Source organism: Lycium barbarum, chromosome 2 (genome assembly GCF_019175385.1).
Source record: "Lycium barbarum isolate Lr01 chromosome 2, ASM1917538v2, whole genome shotgun sequence".
In the NCBI taxonomy this organism is placed as follows: Eukaryota; Viridiplantae; Streptophyta; class Magnoliopsida; order Solanales; family Solanaceae; genus Lycium; species Lycium barbarum.
Window position 1 is genome coordinate 106,863,814 of NC_083338.1, and position 22,629 is coordinate 106,886,442.

The 22,629-nt window shown below is 36.3% G+C and overlaps 1 protein-coding gene and 1 long non-coding RNA gene across 2 annotated transcripts; one reads left to right on the forward strand and one right to left on the reverse strand.

Annotated features, from left to right (window-relative positions):
• Nucleotides 1-8,113: 8,113 nt before the first annotated feature.
• LOC132626711 (uncharacterized) lies at nucleotides 8,114-9,657 on the forward strand. The gene is made up of 2 exons (XR_009577588.1): nucleotides 8,114-8,552; nucleotides 9,335-9,657. It is a non-coding gene; the product is annotated as an uncharacterized LOC132626711 (long non-coding RNA).
• Nucleotides 9,658-9,988: 331 nt separating this feature from the next.
• LOC132626710 (uncharacterized) lies at nucleotides 9,989-18,411 on the reverse strand. Its single transcript, XM_060341665.1, has 13 exons — nucleotides 17,860-18,411; nucleotides 16,909-17,095; nucleotides 16,372-16,444; nucleotides 15,518-15,665; nucleotides 13,646-13,755; nucleotides 13,379-13,519; nucleotides 13,142-13,283; nucleotides 12,922-13,065; nucleotides 12,182-12,333; nucleotides 11,955-12,029; nucleotides 11,655-11,793; nucleotides 10,825-11,094; nucleotides 9,989-10,404 (listed from the first exon to the last, which is right to left on the reverse strand). The coding sequence occupies exons 1-13, from the start codon at nucleotides 18,073-18,075 to the stop codon at nucleotides 10,258-10,260; spliced, it is 1,944 nt and encodes a 647-aa protein (XP_060197648.1). The 5' UTR covers nucleotides 18,076-18,411; the 3' UTR covers nucleotides 9,989-10,257.
• Nucleotides 18,412-22,629: the final 4,218 nt, after the last annotated feature.

The following is a 22,629-nucleotide window of genomic DNA, read 5'->3' on the forward strand; positions in this document are numbered from 1 at the left end:
GGTTTTTTTTCCAATTCCAATCCACTGGAGCTGACCGGAATCGGACTTCACCATAGCTCAGATGCAAGTTTCTCTGCTTTGGACGCACTTCTTTGCACCTCAAGCTCTCACCAGGTGTCGTGGATCCATCGCCATGGAGTTGATTCTCTGAGGAAAGCCAGATCTTGATCTAATGAGGTAAAGTTTTCTTCTAAAGGCTTCAATCGACCTAAAAACCGTCACTGATGTTATCTGATAGAGGACTAGCATTAACGTTGTAGAGGACTATCTATATAGTTGAAATTCATAGCACAATGTGATACTCTTAGCTAAGTCGCTTTTGTGAATGTGCGGTTCTCTTGATTGTCGGACAAAAGCTTCTAATTCTCGACCCTTAATCCTCATAGCAGATCTATATACCAGTACAAATGCCACTATATTGGTGATATGTCAAGAGCTACCCAACCTGCACATCCTGGAAAAGATATGAATATTTATGATATACTTACTCCTTTGTTTCTCATCTATTGTTAATACTTCAATGGGATGAGCCATAGGCTAATACCACTATTAGAAGTCTTTCACAATATTTGAGAAACAAATTCAAACTAGTATATCAGAGTATTCAGTGTTCATAGCATTCCTAATTCTAAGATTAGGAATTTGGTGCTTGTTAAGGTTCAGTAATTTCCTCCCTGCGCTAGGCAGTTCTGAAAAATTATAGAATCTAGATGTACCTGCAAAAACAAAAGCTAGGTTAGTTACAAAATCAGTCAACATATTTCCTTCCCTGAATACATGTTGTATTATCACATTGTTGTTCTCCATTAGACTCTTTATTCTGTCCACTAATGTGATAATACACCATGGGGCCTCCCACCTCCCTTCAACTATGTTCTTCATCATTATGGAATATGTCTCCATTATCAAAGGATGCATATCATTCTCTACACAGTACAGAAGTCCTTCAAACACTTCTCTTGCTTCTGCCACCACATTAGTAGTATGCCCAATATTTTGACATTGGGCATAACTAAGTCTCCATTCCAATCCCTCACACAAAAGCCATAAGAGCTAGGACCAGGATTCCCTCTAGATGCTCCATCAGAGTTGCACTTATACCATCTCTTCCATGGGATTTTCCAGCAAACAGTCTTTGTCAATAATATAGGCTTATAATCTTCCAAAAAGGAAATTAATTCAGGCCATAAGAATGGAATGTTCTTCAACCATGGATATGTATACTTTGCCCGATAGTATAGATTGATATTAACCTTGTGAATCACCCTTTTGAGACTAACTCTTCCACCAACACGATATTATGCATACTTCTGTAGGACTTTTGCAAAAACTCCCTAATTATTTTCACTGTCTAAAAGGTGATGAATCAACGGAACATGAAAGACGATAAGAAATAGAAACCTGTCTCACCATTTTATATTAATATAAAACAAAGTTTAACTAAGACAAAATAAATCTAGATCAGACGAGTGAAAAGAAGTTAATCCAGATGGGACATAAAAACTACTAAGATTAGGTATCCAATAAGAGATACTTAAATCATACGAGAGGAAAGATCTAATACATTTTAACTTGCTACTCAAGATCGTTGAATTACCTTGTAGCTTACTGCTCCAGATGCTAATATTATTAACGGAAAAGGCTCAAATATGCCATCGAACCATTGAAAATGGCTCATTTATGTCACTCATCAATAGTTTGGCTCATTTATGCCATCGAACTATCGAAAATGGCTCATTTATGCAATTCATCAATCGGTTGGCTCATTTAAGTCACCGTGGTTACCAAAATGACTCATCCAAGTCATTTTTCATTAACGCCGATTTTACAATACCAGATATTAACACATGGCCTCCAACTAGATTATGATTGTGGGTGGGTCGGGTGTATGGGTTGGATTTTTTATTAATTTGGGATTTAAAATCGGGGTGGTTTAATTAAACGACGTAGACCTCTAATTGGAGGCCACGTGTCATATTTCGTATTATAAAAATCGGTGTTAATGAAAAATGGCATGAATGAGTGATTTTGGTAATGGTGATGGCATAAATGAGTCAAACTATTTATGAGTGGCATAAATGAGCCACTTCTGATAGTTCGATGGCACAAATGAGCCAAACTATTGGTAAGTCGCATAAATGAGACATTTCCGATAGGTTGATGGCATATTTGAGCCTTTTTCGTATTATTAATTTAGTTTCAATAGGAGTAGTACAATAAGTTTCGAAGTTGGAAATTATTTGTTGGTTTCTAGTTGTTTCCATCACCCTAGGCTAAGGCGAAAAATATATTGTTTTATTATTATTAATTTTAATATATAAAAGATATTTTACACATATATTTATCCGATATGGTCCGGTATATTTCAGTTTATTTTTATAAAATGAGAAGTCTATCTAATAATTAGGTATAATTATAAATTTATGTAGAAATTTACGATTTTATTATAAGAAACCTAATAATCGATTCGATATGATACGATTCGATCGATTAAGTCAGTTTTTTTAACCCATTGACACCCCTACTTGTATGTGTGTCGTTCCACTTTTTGTTAAGGTACCATTTAAAAAGTAACTTTTTTGTAACGAAAGGCGACTTAAGTTAGTAACAAGAAATCAGTATTTTAAAAAGCGGAGGGCGTAAGTCGAAGGTGTTTTACATAAGTTTGAACAAGGCGTAAGTTCTGGGGCATGGGACCTTGTCCCATGGATCATTAAATCACGGTAATTTTTATATATTAGAGAAAAATAATATAATAATAAAAAATATAGAAAAACCTTAAAATTATAAAATTTAAATAAAGTTTGAGATGATACTAGGAGTTCTAACAAACAATACATAAACGTATAAATATTTTACACGTGTATGCAAGGACATTTTGAAAAAACTTATATGGAGATTAATCGTGTGCTACTGATCATCTTGTCCGAAATATTTATGGGCACGAAGCCCAAAGATAGTGTTTTTTGTGTGCGCGTGTCTAAGCTCCAAGAAAGTAGTGAACCGAGGCCCAAGTCATCATTCCACCATCTGCATACTCATTCTAGCAAACCATACTTTGATACCATTCGTTGGGTTAAGTCAACACAAAAATATTCATAGTGTGATATTGACCGCTTTGTACCACGTCTGCACGGTCTTAACATGATTTGATATTGTCCGGAATATTTATGGACACCGAAGCCTGCAAGCTAGTTTCTTCTTGTGTGTGCATCTCTAAGCTCCGAGGAAGCAGTGAATCGAGCCCTACATTATCAGCTTACTCATCCTGGCGAACTATAGGCTCTGATACTAGTCCTTGAGCTAAGTCAGCCCAAAATTATTCTTAACATGGTGTGATATTGACTGCTTTGTACCAAGTCCGCGCGATTTTTCTCAAACAACATTACGTCATTTAAGAGTATCAATACTCCTTATATGTAACTTTCTTTTCTTTTCAGAGCATAGTTTTATCTTGAGATTTACTGTGTGTTCTTTATATTGTTCAAGTATTAATGGTCACTAAAGCCCACAAAGCTAGTTTCTTCCTGTGTACGCGATTACATGAGAACCAAATCCCATGACATCACTCCGACATCGACATACTCATCTTACTGAACCATAAGCTCTGATACTAGTTTTTGGGCTAAGTCAGCTCAAAAATACTCATAACATGATACGATATTATTTGCTTTAGCTAAGCTCACACAATTTCTCCTAAAGGTCTTATAACATTTAAGAGTATCTCTACACTTATATGCAGCTTCCTTTTCCTTTTAGCTACCATTATGAGATTTTATCCGCATGCACATTCGATGATGTCTGATCATGCCCCACCACATTCTAATAAAAGAGACTAAGTGGTCACTGCAAATATATTCGGCTAAAATAGTCTGAAGTTGAATCCCACATAGAGCATATGCTTGGTTGTATTTAACTAATTAATAATAGTAAGATAATAGCTTCAATATTTCTCCAGCAGGGTTGGGCTTATTGTCCGAAATAAAATAAAAAATGAAAGAATTGATAGTGAAAAACCAGATTCTTTTTTCATCAATTGTAGTATCTATGTGCCAGGTTTTTGAGATTACAATCCTATGAATTATAAAAGATGTGAACCCAAATATAATCCAAAATCCTTGTTTTTTAAGACATTTTCAATCCAAGCATCACTCTTTCAGCTAACTTTGTTTATCCTTTAGGTAGGATATGGATTAGAAGTCTCACCTCAATGATCATGTACAAAGTTTGGGATGCCCAACTCAAATTGTAACTTTTTGCACATTAATGATCAATTAAGACTATTTAAATAAATTTTTTTTTAAAAAATCCAAACATAAGGGTATGGGCATTGAGGGCATGTTAAGTACTCCTCTGGAGACTCTCAGTAGCTCAGTTGGTTGGCTACCTAAACTTTCACACCTTGTTGTAAGAGTTCGATTTACCACCTTATAATTCCCCTACAATTACCCCCAATTTTGAAAGGAAAAAAAAAAAGTACATCTCTGACCAACTGGTTTTGAAATTGTTAATTCAAGGGCAATTTGTGGTGTCCTGATCTTGTATTAGTTTGTCACGACCCAAATTCGGGCTCGTGTGGGCACCTACTTATTCCCACCTAGTAGGCGAATCCTTCCCTTACCAACTAACACATTAAATAACAAAATTAAATAAATTCATCAATAAACCATTCATCTTCATAAATGTGAAAATGTAAACAAAACTTTACAACGTTTTTCCTAAAATCTGGTCTAGACTAGTACAAGAGCTTCTAAGACATGACTAGAGATTGAGTGAAGCACAGTAAAATAATTAAATGGGACAACCCTAATGGAGTGAGATAACAGAGTCTTCATGATAGTCCTGACCAATCCGCGGGTTAGGATTCCACGAACTCAACTTGAAACGAACTCAACTTAAAACAGATCTACACCCCAAAAAGGTGTAGCAAGTGCAGTATCAGTACAACACTCGTACTAGTAAGTATCATAGGCCGACAATGATTAGGAAACCATAAAAGCAATAAATAACAATGGATAAGTATGGTAGGTAGCAAGATAGACAATAAGCAATTGAACAAATGACAAAGGGGAAAGAGAACTCAGAACTCCACCATCACCTATTCACGAGAAGCAACCAACTAGGTCAACCCTAACACCGTTCCGGTCCACCTATACCCACTCGGAAGCAACTACCCAAACTAACCATGGTAGGACAAGTTCCAACACAATCGGGACCACGCCAAGAGTAAGCCTTGCCCGCCATCTAACTCACGCCGCCATTACCTCAACCTATGCTCCCCTAATCCAACATTAGTCGACTACTAGCATTGAGGCCTAATATACACAGCTCAAGCTCCCCAAGGCGTGCCACTAGAGTTTCTAGAACAACTCTAACTGTACCGCCACACCCAATCAATCAATTACACTAAGTCAGGATACAATTAAGGTCACACTTCCTACACCACCCCATAGTACAAACCTAAGTCGAATTCCCAAGTCTGGTCTACCTTTCCAGAACAACTAATAATCCAGAGAAATCGCCCAAAACTAATTACAATCCAATATATACAAACAATAATTGTTACCAACATCCCATCTCTGATCCCTCATAAGTTCAAAACACATTCTCAAAAACCACCATCAAGTACACATATCACCCAAGGATCAACCAACAAGTCCAAAAACAATTCCGTAAGCAAGTATGAGATGAATGCAATGCAAATGCAATGATACACACACTCTTTGGACAGAATATTTCGTCGCCTCGACAGCCATGACCCATGGGGGACCGCTAAGTCCATGTATCTGCTGCAAAACACACAGCCCGATCCAATAGTCAGTGTTGCAGAACGTGCAACCCGATTTCAGTCAGTGTTGCAGTACGTGCAACCCGATCCAATTATGTGTTGCGGTGCGCAACCCGATCCAAAAGTATGTATGAATGAGTGAATGCGTAATAACAATGACATCATTGATAATGAATGAATGCTCGTGCCACGCATGGACCCATATCGCAATAATAACAACACACAACAAATATCAAATCCTAACTTTCCTCTCCAACCAACTAGCCTTCCACAATGCATAGAATCCTCCAAATCCTAAAGTAATCGCCAAACATGAATTCTAGAGTACTAACAGGCCACATGCCCGAACACATAAGTCACAAAACCACATAGAACACAACAAGGCGACAAGCCACAATCAACAGCACCAATCCTAAGAATTCATCCCAACTTCATACCCGAAGGTGTACATGATGTCTCCAACTATCCCTAATTCAACCACCATCCTAAGTACAAACACCAATCTAGAATAACCATCTTAACCTCTTGTCTGAAGACCTATGCATGTTTACTCAATCATTTTTATCGCACATATATGAAGTACTAATCGGAGTCCACACAAGTAAACCGTAACCTCCCTCTAGGTCAAACAGGTGCCACAAACATCTCGTTGATCTTCAACCTCGCATTTTCGAATTATAACCCGCAACGGAGGGCCTTGGAATGTCAAGGAAACCCGAAAGAACAAGAGTCAATAATCTAGGAATTTCGTTCAAATTTCGAGTTTGCAAAGGAAAGATTAGAATTTATTCTCAACAAGATTTTCTAGCTTTTTTTGAGCTAATAATCTGGGTTTTATTGCTAAATAAGTCACCTAAGTCATAAAATATATTCTTCCCTTCATAAAATTTTAATTCCAAGAATAAAGTCGAAACCCATTTACAAAATAGAGGAAAACTCAGAAGTTAGAGGTGGGTCAATCCTTCTAATTTAAGAACTAAAAGATTCTCCCAAGAATGTCCAGATTTTAGCTTAGAGATTTCATTTTATCATCTTAGACTTGAATAGTAAAGAACTTTCATTTTTATTAGCATGGAAGATGAACTCTTAGTGAAACGGAACCTTAAATGGAAGAGAGATGAAGTAGATGAGATAGAGGGGTTACCTTCTCCAAGAAACCATGAGATTTGCTCTCCAAATGTCACAGGTGGCAGCTGAGATTTAGGGTTTTGAGAAAAATGGGGTCAAATCCCGAAATGGGATTTAAATACTAGGAGAATTCTGCGTTATCCGCCGTGGCAGAATGCATGTTCGCCGCAGAGGTCACGCTACGGCTGAGCAAAGGCCGATGTAGCGGTCCTATGCAAAAGTTGACAGGCCGCTATGGCGGTTTAGAAAGCGGTTGTGGCGGTAGCGCCATGGCTGTCCTCTAGCCGCTATGGCGTCTTATTAGGCCCCAGTGGCCCTTTACAATTTTAAATCTTTCCAATATGGTTCCGGATTAATTTAATAGGACAATTTTCCCGCGTGACTAAGTTGCACTGATCAAAAGACTTTTTGGGACACGAAACTCGAGGAAAATCACGGTAACGCCAAATGGGTCGTTATATCAGATACCAATTAAACAACTGTTCGTCCTCGAACGGCAGGGGACGGGGAGGAATTTAACGAAATCGATTTTAACACGGAACGAGGAATGGCCAGGGTCAACATTACACCATGTACCCAAGCAACGTCTCAAATCTTTTCCCATATTTAAACTGTCAGAATCTACGAGTCAAAAATGTTCGTGCACAACGCACTTTATCGGTCCCCTACGAGAGATCGAGCAAGGAAGTGCTCCAATTTAACTAGATTGTGCCTTAAGTGTTTAACCAAAAGCGAATAAAATAAGATAATTAAATAAGAAATCATAGAGTACCGTCGTAGCGTTGAGAGTGTGCACTGGCGCGCACGAGCTGACACAGTCAATGGTAGCGCTATGGCGGTCAGGTATATAGAAAGAGTACGCTGTGGCGGCTAGACCAACCGCCGCAGCGCACACGCTGGCGAGGCGAAGGTACCGCCGAGGCGGTTAACGGGTCAGTCAAGAGAATTAAGGTGGCCTTCCACCTTTCCCATTCCCACTTCTACTCCACTTACTCGAAAATCTTTCCCCCTTCCCCTTCCAACAATGGGGTGGGCATGGTATGGTATTAGAAACTTAGGTATGGTAATTTCGATTTTCGGTTTTTAAAAATACTAGACCATTAACGTACCAAATTAATTCAATGTGGTTCGGTATTTTGAAGTTCGGTTTCGGTATTTTACGATATATACTCATACAATAGAGAATTATGACTTCGGCTATTTAAGAAATGTCTCAATAATATCGTGCTAACACCTTATACATGTAAAGAAAGCACAAGCAATTCCCTTCGTAAATCAATTAGACAAAAAGAGCATTTCAATCAAGTTTAATTAGTCAAAATTCCAACATCTAAACAATTAATTTTGTACTAATACTAGATTATATAGTTGTTAATATTTTAATAATAATATATATGAATTGTATATGTAACTATATACTTCGGTATGGTATTCGGTATTTCGGTATATTTTTTATAAATACCAAATACCGTACCAAATACCAAATTTTTTAAAAATGCATACCAAATACCACAATACCAAAACCACGGTACTCCACAACTACTCTCAATACCACCCAAACACAAAAGCAAGTAAATTCTCTTTGGCAAGGAGGCTCCCATTCAACATGCAATCTATTCCAAATCTTTGTTCCAAGGTACGTAATCACTCCTAAATCATGTTAGAACAAATAAATCTCTTAAATTTCTAGGCTGAAACGCTCCATTCTTGAAAAAATGAGTGTCGATTTTATGGGGGTTAGGTCACAGGTTGGTGGTGGAAGGGGTAGAACTAAAAATTGAACTTGTGTAATGTCGCAATGGTGCTGTCATTGCGCAATATCTTAGATTAAACAGATTTTTGGGACCGTAGCCATGAAAATACGAAGTGGGGTTTCTTAGTTTTTGGTTTTTTTGATAGTTGAAGATTTTGGGGTTGTTTATTGTTAGAAATCGTTCTCGGTGGTGTTTAGATGACTTACAGCATGTATAAGACTCGATTTGTGAGTAATAGGGGGATTTTGGGTCGGAAACTTGAAGAAAATTTTCGATTTTTTTTTGGGGGAGGGGGGGGGGGGGGGGGGGGAAGGGTTGCTGTTGGGGAAGACGAACCGTTGGGGCGGTTACGCCATGGCGCACCTCAGGTGCGCTGGGGTAGTTAGGAGGGAAAAGGGGACATGGCGCCATGACAGATCCTTCACCCGTTGTGGCGTGCTCGCTATAGCCCTGAGCATCGGCTATGGCGGACTTCAACTGCTATGGCGGCTCCGCTGCGGCGCTTACTGCTACCGCTGCGGCGCAACCTGTACCAAATTTTAAATTTTAGGCAAAATCTTGCGGAAAGGAATACATGATTATTTTTGCTAGGTTCTTTGGTTCGTATAGACAACTTGTTGACTGTTCTTGGCTAGTTTGTGACAAAAGTTCGTCCTTGTTGCAGGTATTCCTTTTTCAAGGCATGGATCAATTTGCTGAAGTTCCAAACAGTGTTCGTTTCTGACAGAGGGAAGTTATCAGCGTTATCTAGAGCAAATGCCTAAGAGTTTATTGCCTAAGAGAGGCTTCGATATGATTAAGGTGGATGTTCGTGCTCCAAACTTCTATAACTGACTGCATGTGCTTTTTGTTTTTCTTCACTTTCTTTTGATACTTTTAATTGAACCAAAGGGCATATCTTTTGTTTAAGGCAAAACGTGGGCTAGTCCACGATTTACAAAAAACATTTTTGCCAAACGCGGACTGATCCATGATATACCTTATTAATTTTATTTTTTTTATAAATATTGTTTAACGAAACAGACGGAGGGGCGTTAAACTTTTTTGCAAAACATGGGGCAGTCCGCGATAAACCCTTTTTGGTTTATCATGGAAATGCCAACCGCCTTTGGTCTTTTGGGTGAAATATGCCCTTTAGGCTCCGGATCCAACAAGTAATAGTCACCGGCACAATTTAGTACGTATATATGTTACAATGAAAAGGGGTAATCAATAGGTTAGCATAATGCAAGTTCGCCTAAAAGGCACTTCAACTAGCTTTTTAGCGTTATAGCAGTCAACCATCCTCTCTAGAGGTTATCTTCAAAATGCCTCTCTGTTTCTAGAAATAGCAAAAGTTAGATGATTTATGCTGTTACAAATACCTTGTTTAGAGCATATCACCGCTATGTTGATGACTTACGACTCCGGATTAACTTAGATGATAAAGATGAGGGTTAATTTTACCTCAAGCAGAACATGTATTAATTTTGTATGTCTAAGATGTTGGCAATAGATTCCATTCAATTCCCAAATCTCAACTTTGAAGCTGGCTCAACCTCTTCCAACTAGTATCATATTTGAGATGTAAGTAATGATTTATAAAATTTATTCACACTTCATTGCACGGGTGATCTCCCATGCAATTGTGTCATGACCTTGATCCACAAGTCCTTCAGCCTTTTTCCTGCAGTTCACCAACGCAACTTTGAATGTTTCGTGCTCAAGGGATGATGGGTACATTATCTGCTCTTCCTGATATGTCAAATCCATAAAATGAAAAATAGTTAGAGAAATGAGCACTTCTTTATGCTATCACACATCAAACACAGTCCCCATCGAAGGTCAATCATTACTGGTTCATTGAGAAATTGGTAGTGGATACTTTTTTGAGTATTATAGCAAATAGTATTTGAAGAAACATGCATGTAGTAATCCTTTTGAAGTGCCGAATATCAAAATTTTCTGGAGACTACACATGGAACACTTCAATTGCCTGTCGATGGCACTCAAAAAATTGAAGATTTTCACAGTTCAGTATCACCGTTTTCTTAAAGTTCATGGCAAGTGAAATAATCTTGCTCCTGCAAGAAAGCAGCTGGTGTATATATTGGAATGAAATTGTAGAATTAGTTATCCAAATTCCAGTTTTCATGTCAGGAAGTTGGGCTTTACCTCTGGTAGTTCGCAGAATTCATCAGCAGTTATTTGCAGCAACTCCGCGGCAGTTTGACCAGTACACCAGGCAAACAGTTTTCCACTCTCATCTGCAAGAGATATTTTTAAATGAAAATTCCGTGCCAGCTCTGCATTGCATTTACATCGACAGAAGTGGCACTTGAGGTCCTCAGTTGAACCATCATCAAGAAAATAACCACAAGATGTATGTGATAGTCTCGTAGTCACGTGGCAATGTTCAATTTGATCCAGCCAGACTCTACATACCTGGAATACAAACAACACCACAACCATAATGAGAAGTGCACTCCAATCACTTCAGTTTTGTTTAAGTAGCATAATGACAACAGAAAAGAGATTCAGTGAGACTCTAATAAGTTGATAATATTCTCTGTATCTCCAAGCATTTCAACTAACATGTGTCCGAGGGGCTTAATAGGAAACTCATTTACTTCAAAAGCTCAATTCTTCAACTTCATTAAGCTCCTTAAAGTCTAAAGAAAATACAGAAGTGACTCAAGCAGCTGAATAGACGCTAATTAAATAGATAATTGTTCAACTTTTCATGAGATGCAGAAACTGTAAAGCTTGAGCAAGAAGCAACAACTAGGTTGCTTGTTCTAAGAGACAACTTTAAAATAGTACTGTTAAATTGTCATGAAGCTTGTCTTTTTTTCCACATGCCATTGGAAGTCAACACTAGTATAAGAGCAGATAAACCCAGATCTTATAAACTGTTGCTCATATAAAGTAGGGAGGCCACAGTCCTAGCCCTTTGCAGAGAGATCTTGAACATGAATGACAATGCTCAAAGCAAGAGAACATACATGAGTACCAGTAGGCTCGGCTGATAAATCAGAAAGGCAGGATAACTTGTGAAGACAAGATGAGTTGAGCAGCGCTGGTAAGCAACTAATATTAATAAATGAAGCTCCAACATCATTCTCAAACCACCGCAATTCTAGACTGTCAAAGTAGAAAGAATGGCACGGTAAGACGATTAAGCTGTAAAAACAGATTGTTAAGTTCCTTTTTCCCAATTTCTTCTTTATATAAAATCCATGGAAAGATGAAGTTATATAGCTAAGTTACCATCTATGAAGATTGCATATAATCAGAAAATTTACCTTTTTCTTGTCCCCACAGAGCACGTCAAACCAGATATGTAAATAGTGTGCCCCAGTCCTAGTCTCCCCAATGACCTGCAGGGATATATTTCTGTGAAGTATGTTTTTCACACAGATCGATCAAAGAGAATGCATGTAACTTATTGGTCTGAGAAACATATTTTTTCAAATTGATTGATCAAAGAGAATAGCATGTAACTTCACTGATTTGAGAGAACTCTTCCTACCAGAATCGAGCAAAATGTAGTCTCACCCAAACTGCACCAGTTACATCTTGAATCTTAACAGAAAGTACTTGGTCTTGAGTACTTTTGATGTCAGCAACAGTACCATAGAGGCTTATTCCAGTCATCTTCTCCCGAAGATCAACAACAAATGACTGCAGACTTCAAAGTTGTAAGATGTCAATAACAAATGCAACTGCATAATGGTGAGCAATGGTGTTCTTCAACTAAAAAACCATCCAGATTATTTTATCACCAACAAACATGATTACAGACCGTTTAGACTGTTCTCTTTAGAAAATTCTTAGTAGGAACCAGGGTAAACAAAAAGGGTGCTAAAACTTTATTTACAATTTTATGCAGTGAACCAAAAAGCATATAAAGCTTTACGTAATAGAAACAGACATCAATACATTTTTTTGTGAAATCTAGATACAAACAGAAAAGTAGCTTGCCATTAATAACAGATACATAGTCAAGTCAGAAGCAGTGGCATCACCCTCTAAGGAAACAACCCTATATGGAAGACCAAAAGCATGCAAACAAAACATTTTAAGGTGGAGGTGAATGAACTAGCATGTCAAATCAGTATGTGATTAAAAGTCAGAAACACCTCAAAACAGAGCGTTTCTTCTTCTTTTTTAATTCTGAAATTCAGAGCTAAACGCAAGATAGAAATTCCAAAATCTATATATATATCTATAGCATCTGATAACAGAAAGTTTTAAGGAGCGCAGGCTTACTCGGAAAGGATAATTACTGAAGTCAATAGAACCTTGAGAATTACAAGGCAGGGAAACCTGGGAAACTACAAGTCCCTGACTTGGATCCAAAGCTCTTGATAGTTTTTGTCCTTTGTGATGGTTCTGTGTCAGTGCTACGGATACCTGACAAGCCCCTGATCTAAGTTTTCAAGCGGTTATAAATATTAACAACTCGTTACATTAATTATTCAGGACTTACTTGCTCCTCATTCCGAATAAAAGGCACCAGATATAGCTGTGTTGCAGTACCGTATTCAAGGCAAACTTCTTCAGATGCTTCAAGAGCACTATCAGTGGAGCTCGAGATAAATGGTCTATCCAGGGCAAGCGTACTTCCCACACTGCAAAGAACAAAGTTACAGCAGGTACAGAAGCAGGAAAAGGTAAAAGCAAATACAGCGAAAACAAATTAAAGGGAGTACATATGGCATTGTACCTGAATAGGTTTGCAAGCAGAACCTGCTCACCCCACAAAAGAAATTTTGAACAGACATCATATTCATCAACAAGATTTATTTGCTTCCTCTGCAAACTACCATACTTCCCTTGAACCTCCATAGAAGTAATAGATTCAATCCTATAGCCATTTGGGACTAGGGTACATCAACAATGAAAGTAGCAAAATACACAAAATACCAACGCCAGATGTGGAATACTAGACTTTTATTTGAATTGTTAATAGTCATATGACAGGATAATGCACCTTGCACGTAATGAATAGGAGACCCCCTGATGGACTGCATCAAGAGAAATGGAAGAGAAGGAATCTGCACAAAATTGTGCTAAAAGCAACATTGCGTCATCATTTTGGTCCTACATTTGGAATAAGAACTGTAAATAGGGACATGGGTTCACCATAGAAATTGAAATGCAAGAATATTATTAACATAGCTCCAGGGAGTACGGACATATCAGGTTGTGACCTAATTTTATCTAGCTGATATCATACACCTAACACCTACTTCAAAAGGTTAACATAGGAAAAACAATAGTATGAAAAATATCAATGCAAGTTTTGTAGCTTATATGTAAACAGCAATTTTTTTTTTTTTTTTGAGAGTGGTAATGTTAATATATAAGCAGCAATCATTAGTGGTGAAGAAAGCATTAAATTAAAACAGAGTTTCAATTCAAGATCATAGGTCATAACTGTACTTATGGGAGTTGAATTTGCTAAACTTATGAGTTGTATATAACTTCTTTGTTTTGTTGTTATTGAAGATTTTGGGAATCAAGAAACACCGACAAAAATTTGTAGTAAGAAATTTATTTTATAACAATAACAGATGATGGAAAAAGAACTGCAGCATAAGGACAATAATAGTTGGTTACTTGAGGCTTTCCATTGAACTGTCATTTAATTTTAGGAATGCCTCCAGAAGAACTTGTACATCGGAATGGTTGATGGCTCCTGCTAACTCATCAATCATTCCATTATGGGAATATAATAACATGTGAGATCCATGCTCAAGGATTTAATCGAGGACAATAACTCTCCCTTCCTGCCCACTTTTTGCGAAAACCAGCGACAAAGGAAACACACACAGCATCAGGGGCGGCTCGATTTAATTGACGGCTTAAAGCCAAATTGTAATAAGAGGCTTTAATCTTTTGTTATTAAACAAGAACTTCATACATTATTTGAAGTCTATCCTTCTCATTTTTTTAGATGAAAAGCTCTCAAATGTTTTATTGTTACTTCGAGTATGCACTTACAATCAACTTAGATTGCGACTCTTCACCCAAATAAACAATCAACTTAGATTGTGACTTGTTCATAATTTAATTTATTTTTATTTTCTTTTAAAAATTTATCAAGAGCTCCATTATGAGATTGTATTAAAGTTTCAACTCTTTTTTTTTTTTGAGTTTTGAGTAATTAATGTGATTCATATTTTCTAGTTGACAAATTTAAATTCTAATGAACCAAATAAAAAGCAATATAGACCTACGATGTAAGAATATAAAAAAAAATTAACAAATCTCAAATTAAAAAAGAAAAGAAGAATAGCAAGTTAGAGCAATAACACCTAATTCTAGATGTTGTAACTTGATGTTAAAACATAATGTCATTGTATTTGTTTGCTTGACGCAATGCCTGACAACTCGAGAAAGAATGAAGAGGAATTTGAAATTTGATGTATTCAAAGCCCTTCAACCCATGTTTTCATGAGAATAAATAGCTTAGTAGGAGGAAGAAAAAGAGAGGGTAAAGTACAAGATTTCTTATGAGAAACGAAAAAAGAATTAACAAGAATGATTTGGTTTATATATGTAAATTACCCGAAATGTATATATATTCACTTTAAATTACATAACAAATAATCCTATAGCTCTTATGTTTTTTCATTAATGTATTCAATATTCTATCAAAAAATCTGCTAAGTTATCAGATAGAGGGAAAAGGACGGCCACTGAGGTGCTGCTCTTTTGCAACAGTTTGTAGTGAAAGACAATAAAAGACATAATATGCCTACGATGTCTAGAATATTAGTAAATCTTTGATAACACTGAAACACGAAAAAACTACCATTAAATGCTGAAGCACAGAAACACACATAGATTTTGACACTACCTCATCTAACAGTATCACAAGATATTCAGTTGGCAAAAGCCGTGCTTGACCTGAACTTCCAGTGGCAGTTCGGAGGCGGCATCCTGTGAGGAAAACTTCACGACCTTTCTTCAAAATACCATTCTTTGGATCCGCTAAGCTGTAGAATCTGTTATATCACAAATAAGAGCTCTGAAGAAGTCAGGAAGTACAATATCTAGAAACAGATCATGCAGCAACTAGTAAGTAGAACAAAAGGACATGCAGCAAAATTTGCAGAAGCAAAACATTATTAGCTATGTCTGAAGTTTAAAACATCTTGTTTCCTTCACATACAGCTCAAATTCTTATTATAAGGATATCAAATCACGTAAGCAATATAGCATGCTGTTAATATTTGAGCTTAAATCCTCATATTAATATCAATATCGAGCCAAGTAAGACCAAACCCTACATTGATATTATGTCCAAGCATCGTTACCACTTGAAGACTAATAATCTTTTATTGAAAACAGATAAATCTTTTATACATACAACATTCATAAACCATTGTAGGTTAACTCATTGATGAAGCTTGAGTTACACAATAGCATAATTTTATGCAATGTTATTTACAATTGTTTACACATCTACAGTATAGAAGAGAGAGAGAGAGGAGAGACAGAGAAAGCGAAAGAGAAATAAGAGGTCTAAGTAGGCAATTTGAGCTAGTCAATGAATAGAAGGAAACCTTAAATTTGGTATGAAGGTCAGGGTGGAACCATAATAAAATTTTCAAGCAGAGGATACAGATCAAGTAATGAATTTAAGTTAGAAAAATAAATTTTAGTGAAGGATCATCATTTTCCACTGTATCAGACGAAAAAGCCCATTACCTGCGGTGAAGATACAGATCTATTGTATTAGAACTCCAAAAATCACCTAGCTGAAGCATATAAATGTTTGTTCCTGGAAGAAAAATGGCATATAATATTCGTAAATTTCAATCTTACGAGTGAGCCAAATTACAAGAAAGCCCGTGTATGGAAAATGAACCGGATCAAAAGCTCCATGTAGAAAAGTAACTTTCTGTAAATTCAATGTTTCCAAGACAATACACAGATCAAATTTGGCATATGTGTTCTTCTTATCATTATTTAATTAATAAAAGAACTTCACCAGAAAGGATTCTCCAAGAAATAAATGCTTTTCAAATTTAAGCATCATTTGCATAATACAAGTTTCATAATAGTGATATCAAACAAAAGCATAGACAATCCATAGACATCAGAAGATGTAATGATTTATCAATCAAGGAACAACAGATTGAGACATAGTTTATCCGAAATAGTACAAGCCTAATATACACGCATCATCACCTCACAACATAAAATGTACATTGGTGGAATCAAACCTAAAAGTCCCAACTGTACCTGGAAGAATGTAAGTGTCTATAATAACAGCTTCAATTACACTGTTCAAAGATAAAAACTTTTTCTCATATATGGAGTCAATGGTGACGGTGTTAGGAAGCTTTGCCCTCTTATGTTTCTTCTTCAACTGAGAAATACATTCTGACTGCTTCTTTGGAGCTCCACTCCTATTCAATTCATTCCAAGCCTGCATATCATTATAGTTAAGTCACTATAACTTTCAAACTTCAAAAAATGCAACTTCAACCTAGCATATTACTTGAGCAATGGAAAAAGGAGAGGAGAAAAATATATTTCCTCAAAAAAATGACAATGTACTTTTATATATTTAGAAACAATTTAACTTTAAACTTTCTATTTTACACTTAATGGGATATTCATCATCATACAAATATCTATGGATTGTTTTAGAATACAAGTTTTAAAGTCTTTCTTTCTTAAACTCGCATTCTCAGTCAAAGTGCATCACATAAAATGGGAGAAGCGAGTGATATCTTCAATAAAATTTACATATTTAGAATCAGCATAGAAAATACTACACAATCAAATTATATTTTTACAGTCAAATGGTTGATAACAAAAAAGTAAGTGTTTGATTTCTCAAATAGTGATTCTCGAATAGTAATAGTGACATTCTTGACAGAGAGCGAGCAAATTACTGGATCACAAAGGTACTAAAGAAAAGTATCAATAATCACTGACTCATTACAGCTTTAAACATTACTCCATCCCTTTCAATTTATTTGTCTAGTTTTGACTTGGAAAGTAAGGAAGACTTTTGCATTAGTTTTAAATTAAAGATACGTAGAATGTACCAAAATGTCCTTTAACTTTGTGGTTTAAGCATGGCATGTGAAAAGTTGGAACTGAAGCCAAAAAAAAAAAAACACTCTTTTACATAGACTAAAAAAGAAAGTAAAACAAAGAGTAGTGAGTCAAGAAATATTGAACCTGAAAGAGATCAGAGAGGAGAATAGCGGAGGTAACACCAGAGGAATAAGCAATGCAAGTCTTGAGAACCCTTGATACTATCCAGCTCCAACTAGCTGCTTCCTTCGATTCATCTCCATTACTGTTAGAGAGTACGGACTTAGCGTAGTCAATGAATTGCAGAAATGGGTCTTCTTCTTCTTCTACTTCCATGGCTGATGCCGCATGGTCCATCATGCAGCTACCAATTACAACCTGATTTCAAAGAGAGCTTTTTTTTTTATGAACTCCAAACCCTAATCTTTTGATGTGGAAATGGCGGGTTTCATTCACTAAAGGGCGCGGGAAAGTTTTGCAGAGTGTAGTGTTGTGGACGCACGACGTCGTTGCTGGCTAAATGTAACAAATGTTTTCTAAATGAGGATGCTCCATATGTGGGCCGTGTTTTTTTTTTTTTTTTTTTTATTACACTATGGGGCCGCGTGTTAACTGTTATGGTATGACACAAAAATGGTTTGCGAGAAATATTTTTCACAAATAGTATTTGCTTCACTATTCAACAATTTCTGAGCTTGAACAACTGTTCTAAATTAATAGTTCGGGAAAAATATGAACGAAAAAAGTCTTCTTTTTTTTTATACGCAAAACATTTAAGGAAAATAATTTTTTGGTACAAACTCGCCCTTGGTTTTGATTGGTTTTTCGAACACAATATTTCACAAAATTATTGAAGATCAATTTTCGAGCAAAGCTATGTGTCCACGTCACAATTTTAAAAGGCAAATATTTTACGAAAGCTAGTTGATAAAAGTGTAACTTCACGAGTCCAAGCGCAATAGAGTCAAATTTCTCAATAATGATAGCGTCTATCCCAAAATTTCATGGCTACTATAGTGAGGTGTTGTTATATAGATATATTAGCATTTGTTATTTAAATCTAACTTAGCTGCTATAAATAAAAGTACGTAAAACAATTTTTTTTGTATTTTTATGTTACCAACGAAAACAATATACTTGTTAGTTTTAAAATCTTAATTGATTTTCATATCTCATTAATTAAAATTTGAAACGACTAACAAATTCATAACTAATCGTACCATGCTGATAAAGAATTCAAATCTAAGGAACAAATGAACTTAAAATTAATTGAGAATTTAAATATTTCAAGCTTGGCGTAAGAATTCTACAATTGTGGGTTGTTTCGTAAATTTCAGGCTCTTAGTGATAATGTGATGCTTGAATTCACGAAGAATTTTGTTCAAACTTTCAGGAAAAGGGAATTCAATAACTTTCCCTTGAAGGTTGTCTAAGAGCTTAACAGTTGACTCGTCTATCTCACCCCAGGCTCTTCATCAACACTCTTATTCTCACCTTCTGCGTCCGCTGTTTATTTTTTCTTCCACTCCAATCACTTGTGCAATAATCTCTTCATCAGTATAAGTTTTAAGGATTGGAAGTGTTGCGTCAAACTCCATATAAGCGGTAGCATCCATTATTTGATTAGTGTTATGAGATGGGATTTGGGCTACAAGTGATGGCACACTATCAATATTCTCAACAAGTTTTAAATTTTCACTATTAACATTGGGGTTATCATCTATAGTTAGAATTCCGATATTTTTCCAACAATGAAGAATGGTAGAGGTCTTAACATCATTCCATGCTTCTATAACAGTGTTAATTGCTTGTCGTAAATTAAACTTGTTGTCATATTCTACGTGCATGATATTAATGATGCTTCCCATAAATATTTTAATATTTTACTTTTATACAAAATATTATTACATATTATTTGCGTATGACTGAAATATAGAGGTAATTTTATAAAGAATGTACCGTTATTCTAAATGGCACTGCTGTTATAGGTAAAGTGACGTTACAGAGAAGTACAATACAACATGAAAAATCTGTTCGGACAAATCAGGTTGTTATAGTCAAATGTTGTTATAATGAATGACAATTATAGAGAGGTTTGACTGTACATCTAAAAATTTATTATTAAATAAGGATAATCTCATAAACTTCTCTTCAACATTGACTTTTGTAACGCTTAGTAGTTTTGAGCTTTTTGCCTTATTTTTTCCAAAATATCCTTCCCATAGTTTTATTTCTGTATTTGTGACTTGTGGGGACAGATGATGCGGTTTCCGAGGAAATTGGGCAGGTTTTCATTTGATTTAAGTGAAATTTGAGCTTTCTAAGTTAAGAAAATGGAGATGTTTGACCAAAGTCAACATCGGGGGTAAATGCGTTATTTTGGAAGTTTCATGTTATATTTCGCATTTTGTACATGCAGATAATTCAAGACGATTGCGGGAAGTTAAGAGCAAGGTTATATTTTTGATCTTGTTAAGCACACAAGTTGGTTGTGAGAGTTATGGATGCGGAAATAGTGAGGAAGGTTAAGGGAAAAATTGAAAATTTGGAAAATGGTTTCATGAATTACAAAAAAAAAAAATTGCCACAAGTAAGTGGGCTTGGAAAATTAAAAAAAAAAAAAGAAGAGAGGCCCAAGTGTGTGTGTGTGGCCGGCCATGCTCCATGGCCCAAGGCACATGTGGAGTTAAATTGATCAAGTAATAAATAGACAAAAGGGCCTTTTATTCATTATAAATTCAAGAACATTCAAGAAAACCAAAAACTTGGAGAACAAAGAGGTCTATTCGGCCATGTCCATGGAAAATCAAGCTCTTCAATCTTGATCCAAAAAATTATTTTCTTGTGGTATTCCTACTAATTCAAGGGTCCTCTACAACGTGGTGTAATTGTTTCGGAAGATAGGTCGCTCGTTTCATCGACTCCGCATCTTGGTCAAGTGAAGAAGTTGAAGAGGAAAGGTAAGATTTAATCCCTTTTTATCTGTTATGAAGGGTTCATTTACATTGTAGCATGTAGGAATGGATAGAATTCATGAAAAATATGGGGGTTTGCATGACATGGCCGTGTGTATGTAGGTATGGTGTAGGCAAGATGAATTCATTTTGTGTAGTATTCTAGTTGTGGTTATTGTGGACTCTACATTGGAAATGAAAGTTTGATGAGTTTAGTTGAAGTTGTGGGAGTTGGAAGGTGGCCATATTATGTGTGTGTGTGTGTGTGAGATATGAACTAAGTTTTATGTGCCAATCTAGTTGTTGTTGACATGTATTCTATGATGCAAATGTGAATATGATGATTCTAGTGAAGTTGTAATTGTGGTTAAGTTGTTGTAGGAAGTTTGTGATTTTATTGTAGATTTATGTAATTATGGAAATGAAATTGTTAGGGTGCAAATTGTGATTGTTGTAAATGAAATTGGAAGATAAAAATGTGTTGTGAATGTTTATGTCGAAGATTGGAGGTTTTGGGTGGATTATGGTTTTGATGGAACTTTTGTATATTTTGTAGAATAATGTGAAATGCTTTCGAATTGTATTTGAATGGTCTTGAATTAGTAAATGAATATGAAAACGTTGACATTAGTTTGAAAGTGTGAAGTTGGAGTAGAAGTTGTTGCATTATGTAGAAAGGAAGACTATTTATGTTAGAATGTGTTTTGTAGTGATTGTTGATGTTGTTGGTATTGCTGTGGGTGTTGTTGTTGATATTTTTGGCCGAGTTGGATTCTCGAGGATGGCGCATTTACAGGGGAAATGCTGTCGAAATTTCTGTAGGCAAATGTTAATTCGAGATTGAACTTCTAAAGGCTCTAATTAATGTTTGGTAAATGTGACCAATTGTAGATTTTGGAAGAGTTTGGAACTTGAATTTGGAGTAGCGTAAGAAGCGGAAAAGGTATGTAAAGCTTTACCTTTCCTTCTTTGGCATGTCTTAGACATTTTAGGTTATGATACGAATCTCGGGGAAAACTCTGTTCCTAGAAATCTGAGCCTAATTTTGGTCCCTATTCATTCAATGGAATTGAATTAAATACTTTTTGCTTTGATAGGAAAATAGTTTAAATGTCCGTAACTTTCACAAATGGAACCGGGTTGTCCTGCAACTTTTGTGGATGACTTCATAAGGTCTAATATTCGTAATTTATGTATGCCCTCTCGACTTGACCCGAGGTGGGCCCACAACTTCCTAGACTTTCTTGTATTGTTCTATTTGACTTATTTCCGTGCGACAATTAAAGGAAATCTTTGGTTATTGTTCCGACTACTAAACGATAGATGTTTTAACTATTTCATTGAGTCCTACGATATATTTTGACATATACAAACAAGCTCAAAAGGTTTTGCTTTGACATAATTCATTGGAACATCCGAAAGGTACGTACTACGATTACCGTCTGATTTCTTTCCTAAATGACCTATCGTTCGATTATTCCATCGAGTCTTGATTTGTGTGCATTTAGTTTCTCACTACTCTGCTCGTGCATATGTTATGCTTTCCTTCGCCGAGTCCCAGGCCGGTATGTCTCGTGCGTATGGCTCGCCGGGTTCCCCGCTTGAGGGTCGGGTGCCATATATATATATATATATTTCGAAGTTAGATGTGTTATGGCGTTATGGTGTGTTTATGGTTCGCCGAACCACATATGATGTGATACTATGATATGATATTATGATGTGTGTCGGAGATTACGGAGCAAAACTTCTGGAGTTAGATGTGTGTGGCGCCGAGGGCAGGGCGGTGCCACGTTTTCCCCGGGTTCCGCAAGGGACCGGATACCGTTCTTAGCATGCATGGTCTGTGTTTCCAGTAAGTTATTTTGATTACTTTGTATTTCGTGCTTAATTTCTGTACTCATTCTCTGCACTATTTATTCTGTTTGTGGTTATGTTCATATTATTCCATGCTTTACAT

Excerpts from the sequence above, each read along its gene's own strand:
- LOC132626710 (XM_060341665.1), bottom strand. The coding sequence starts at position 18,075 with ATGATGGACCATGCGGCATCAGCCATGGAAGTAGAAGAAGAAGAAGAC. Across the intron at positions 13,066-13,141 it reads TTATTCGGAATGAGGAGCAA|GTATCCGTAGCACTGACACA; the intron begins GTAAGTCCTGAA and ends GGGGCTTGTCAG. Across the intron at positions 12,030-12,181 it reads CTACATTTTGCTCGATTCTG|GTCATTGGGGAGACTAGGAC; the intron begins GTAGGAAGAGTT and ends ATATCCCTGCAG.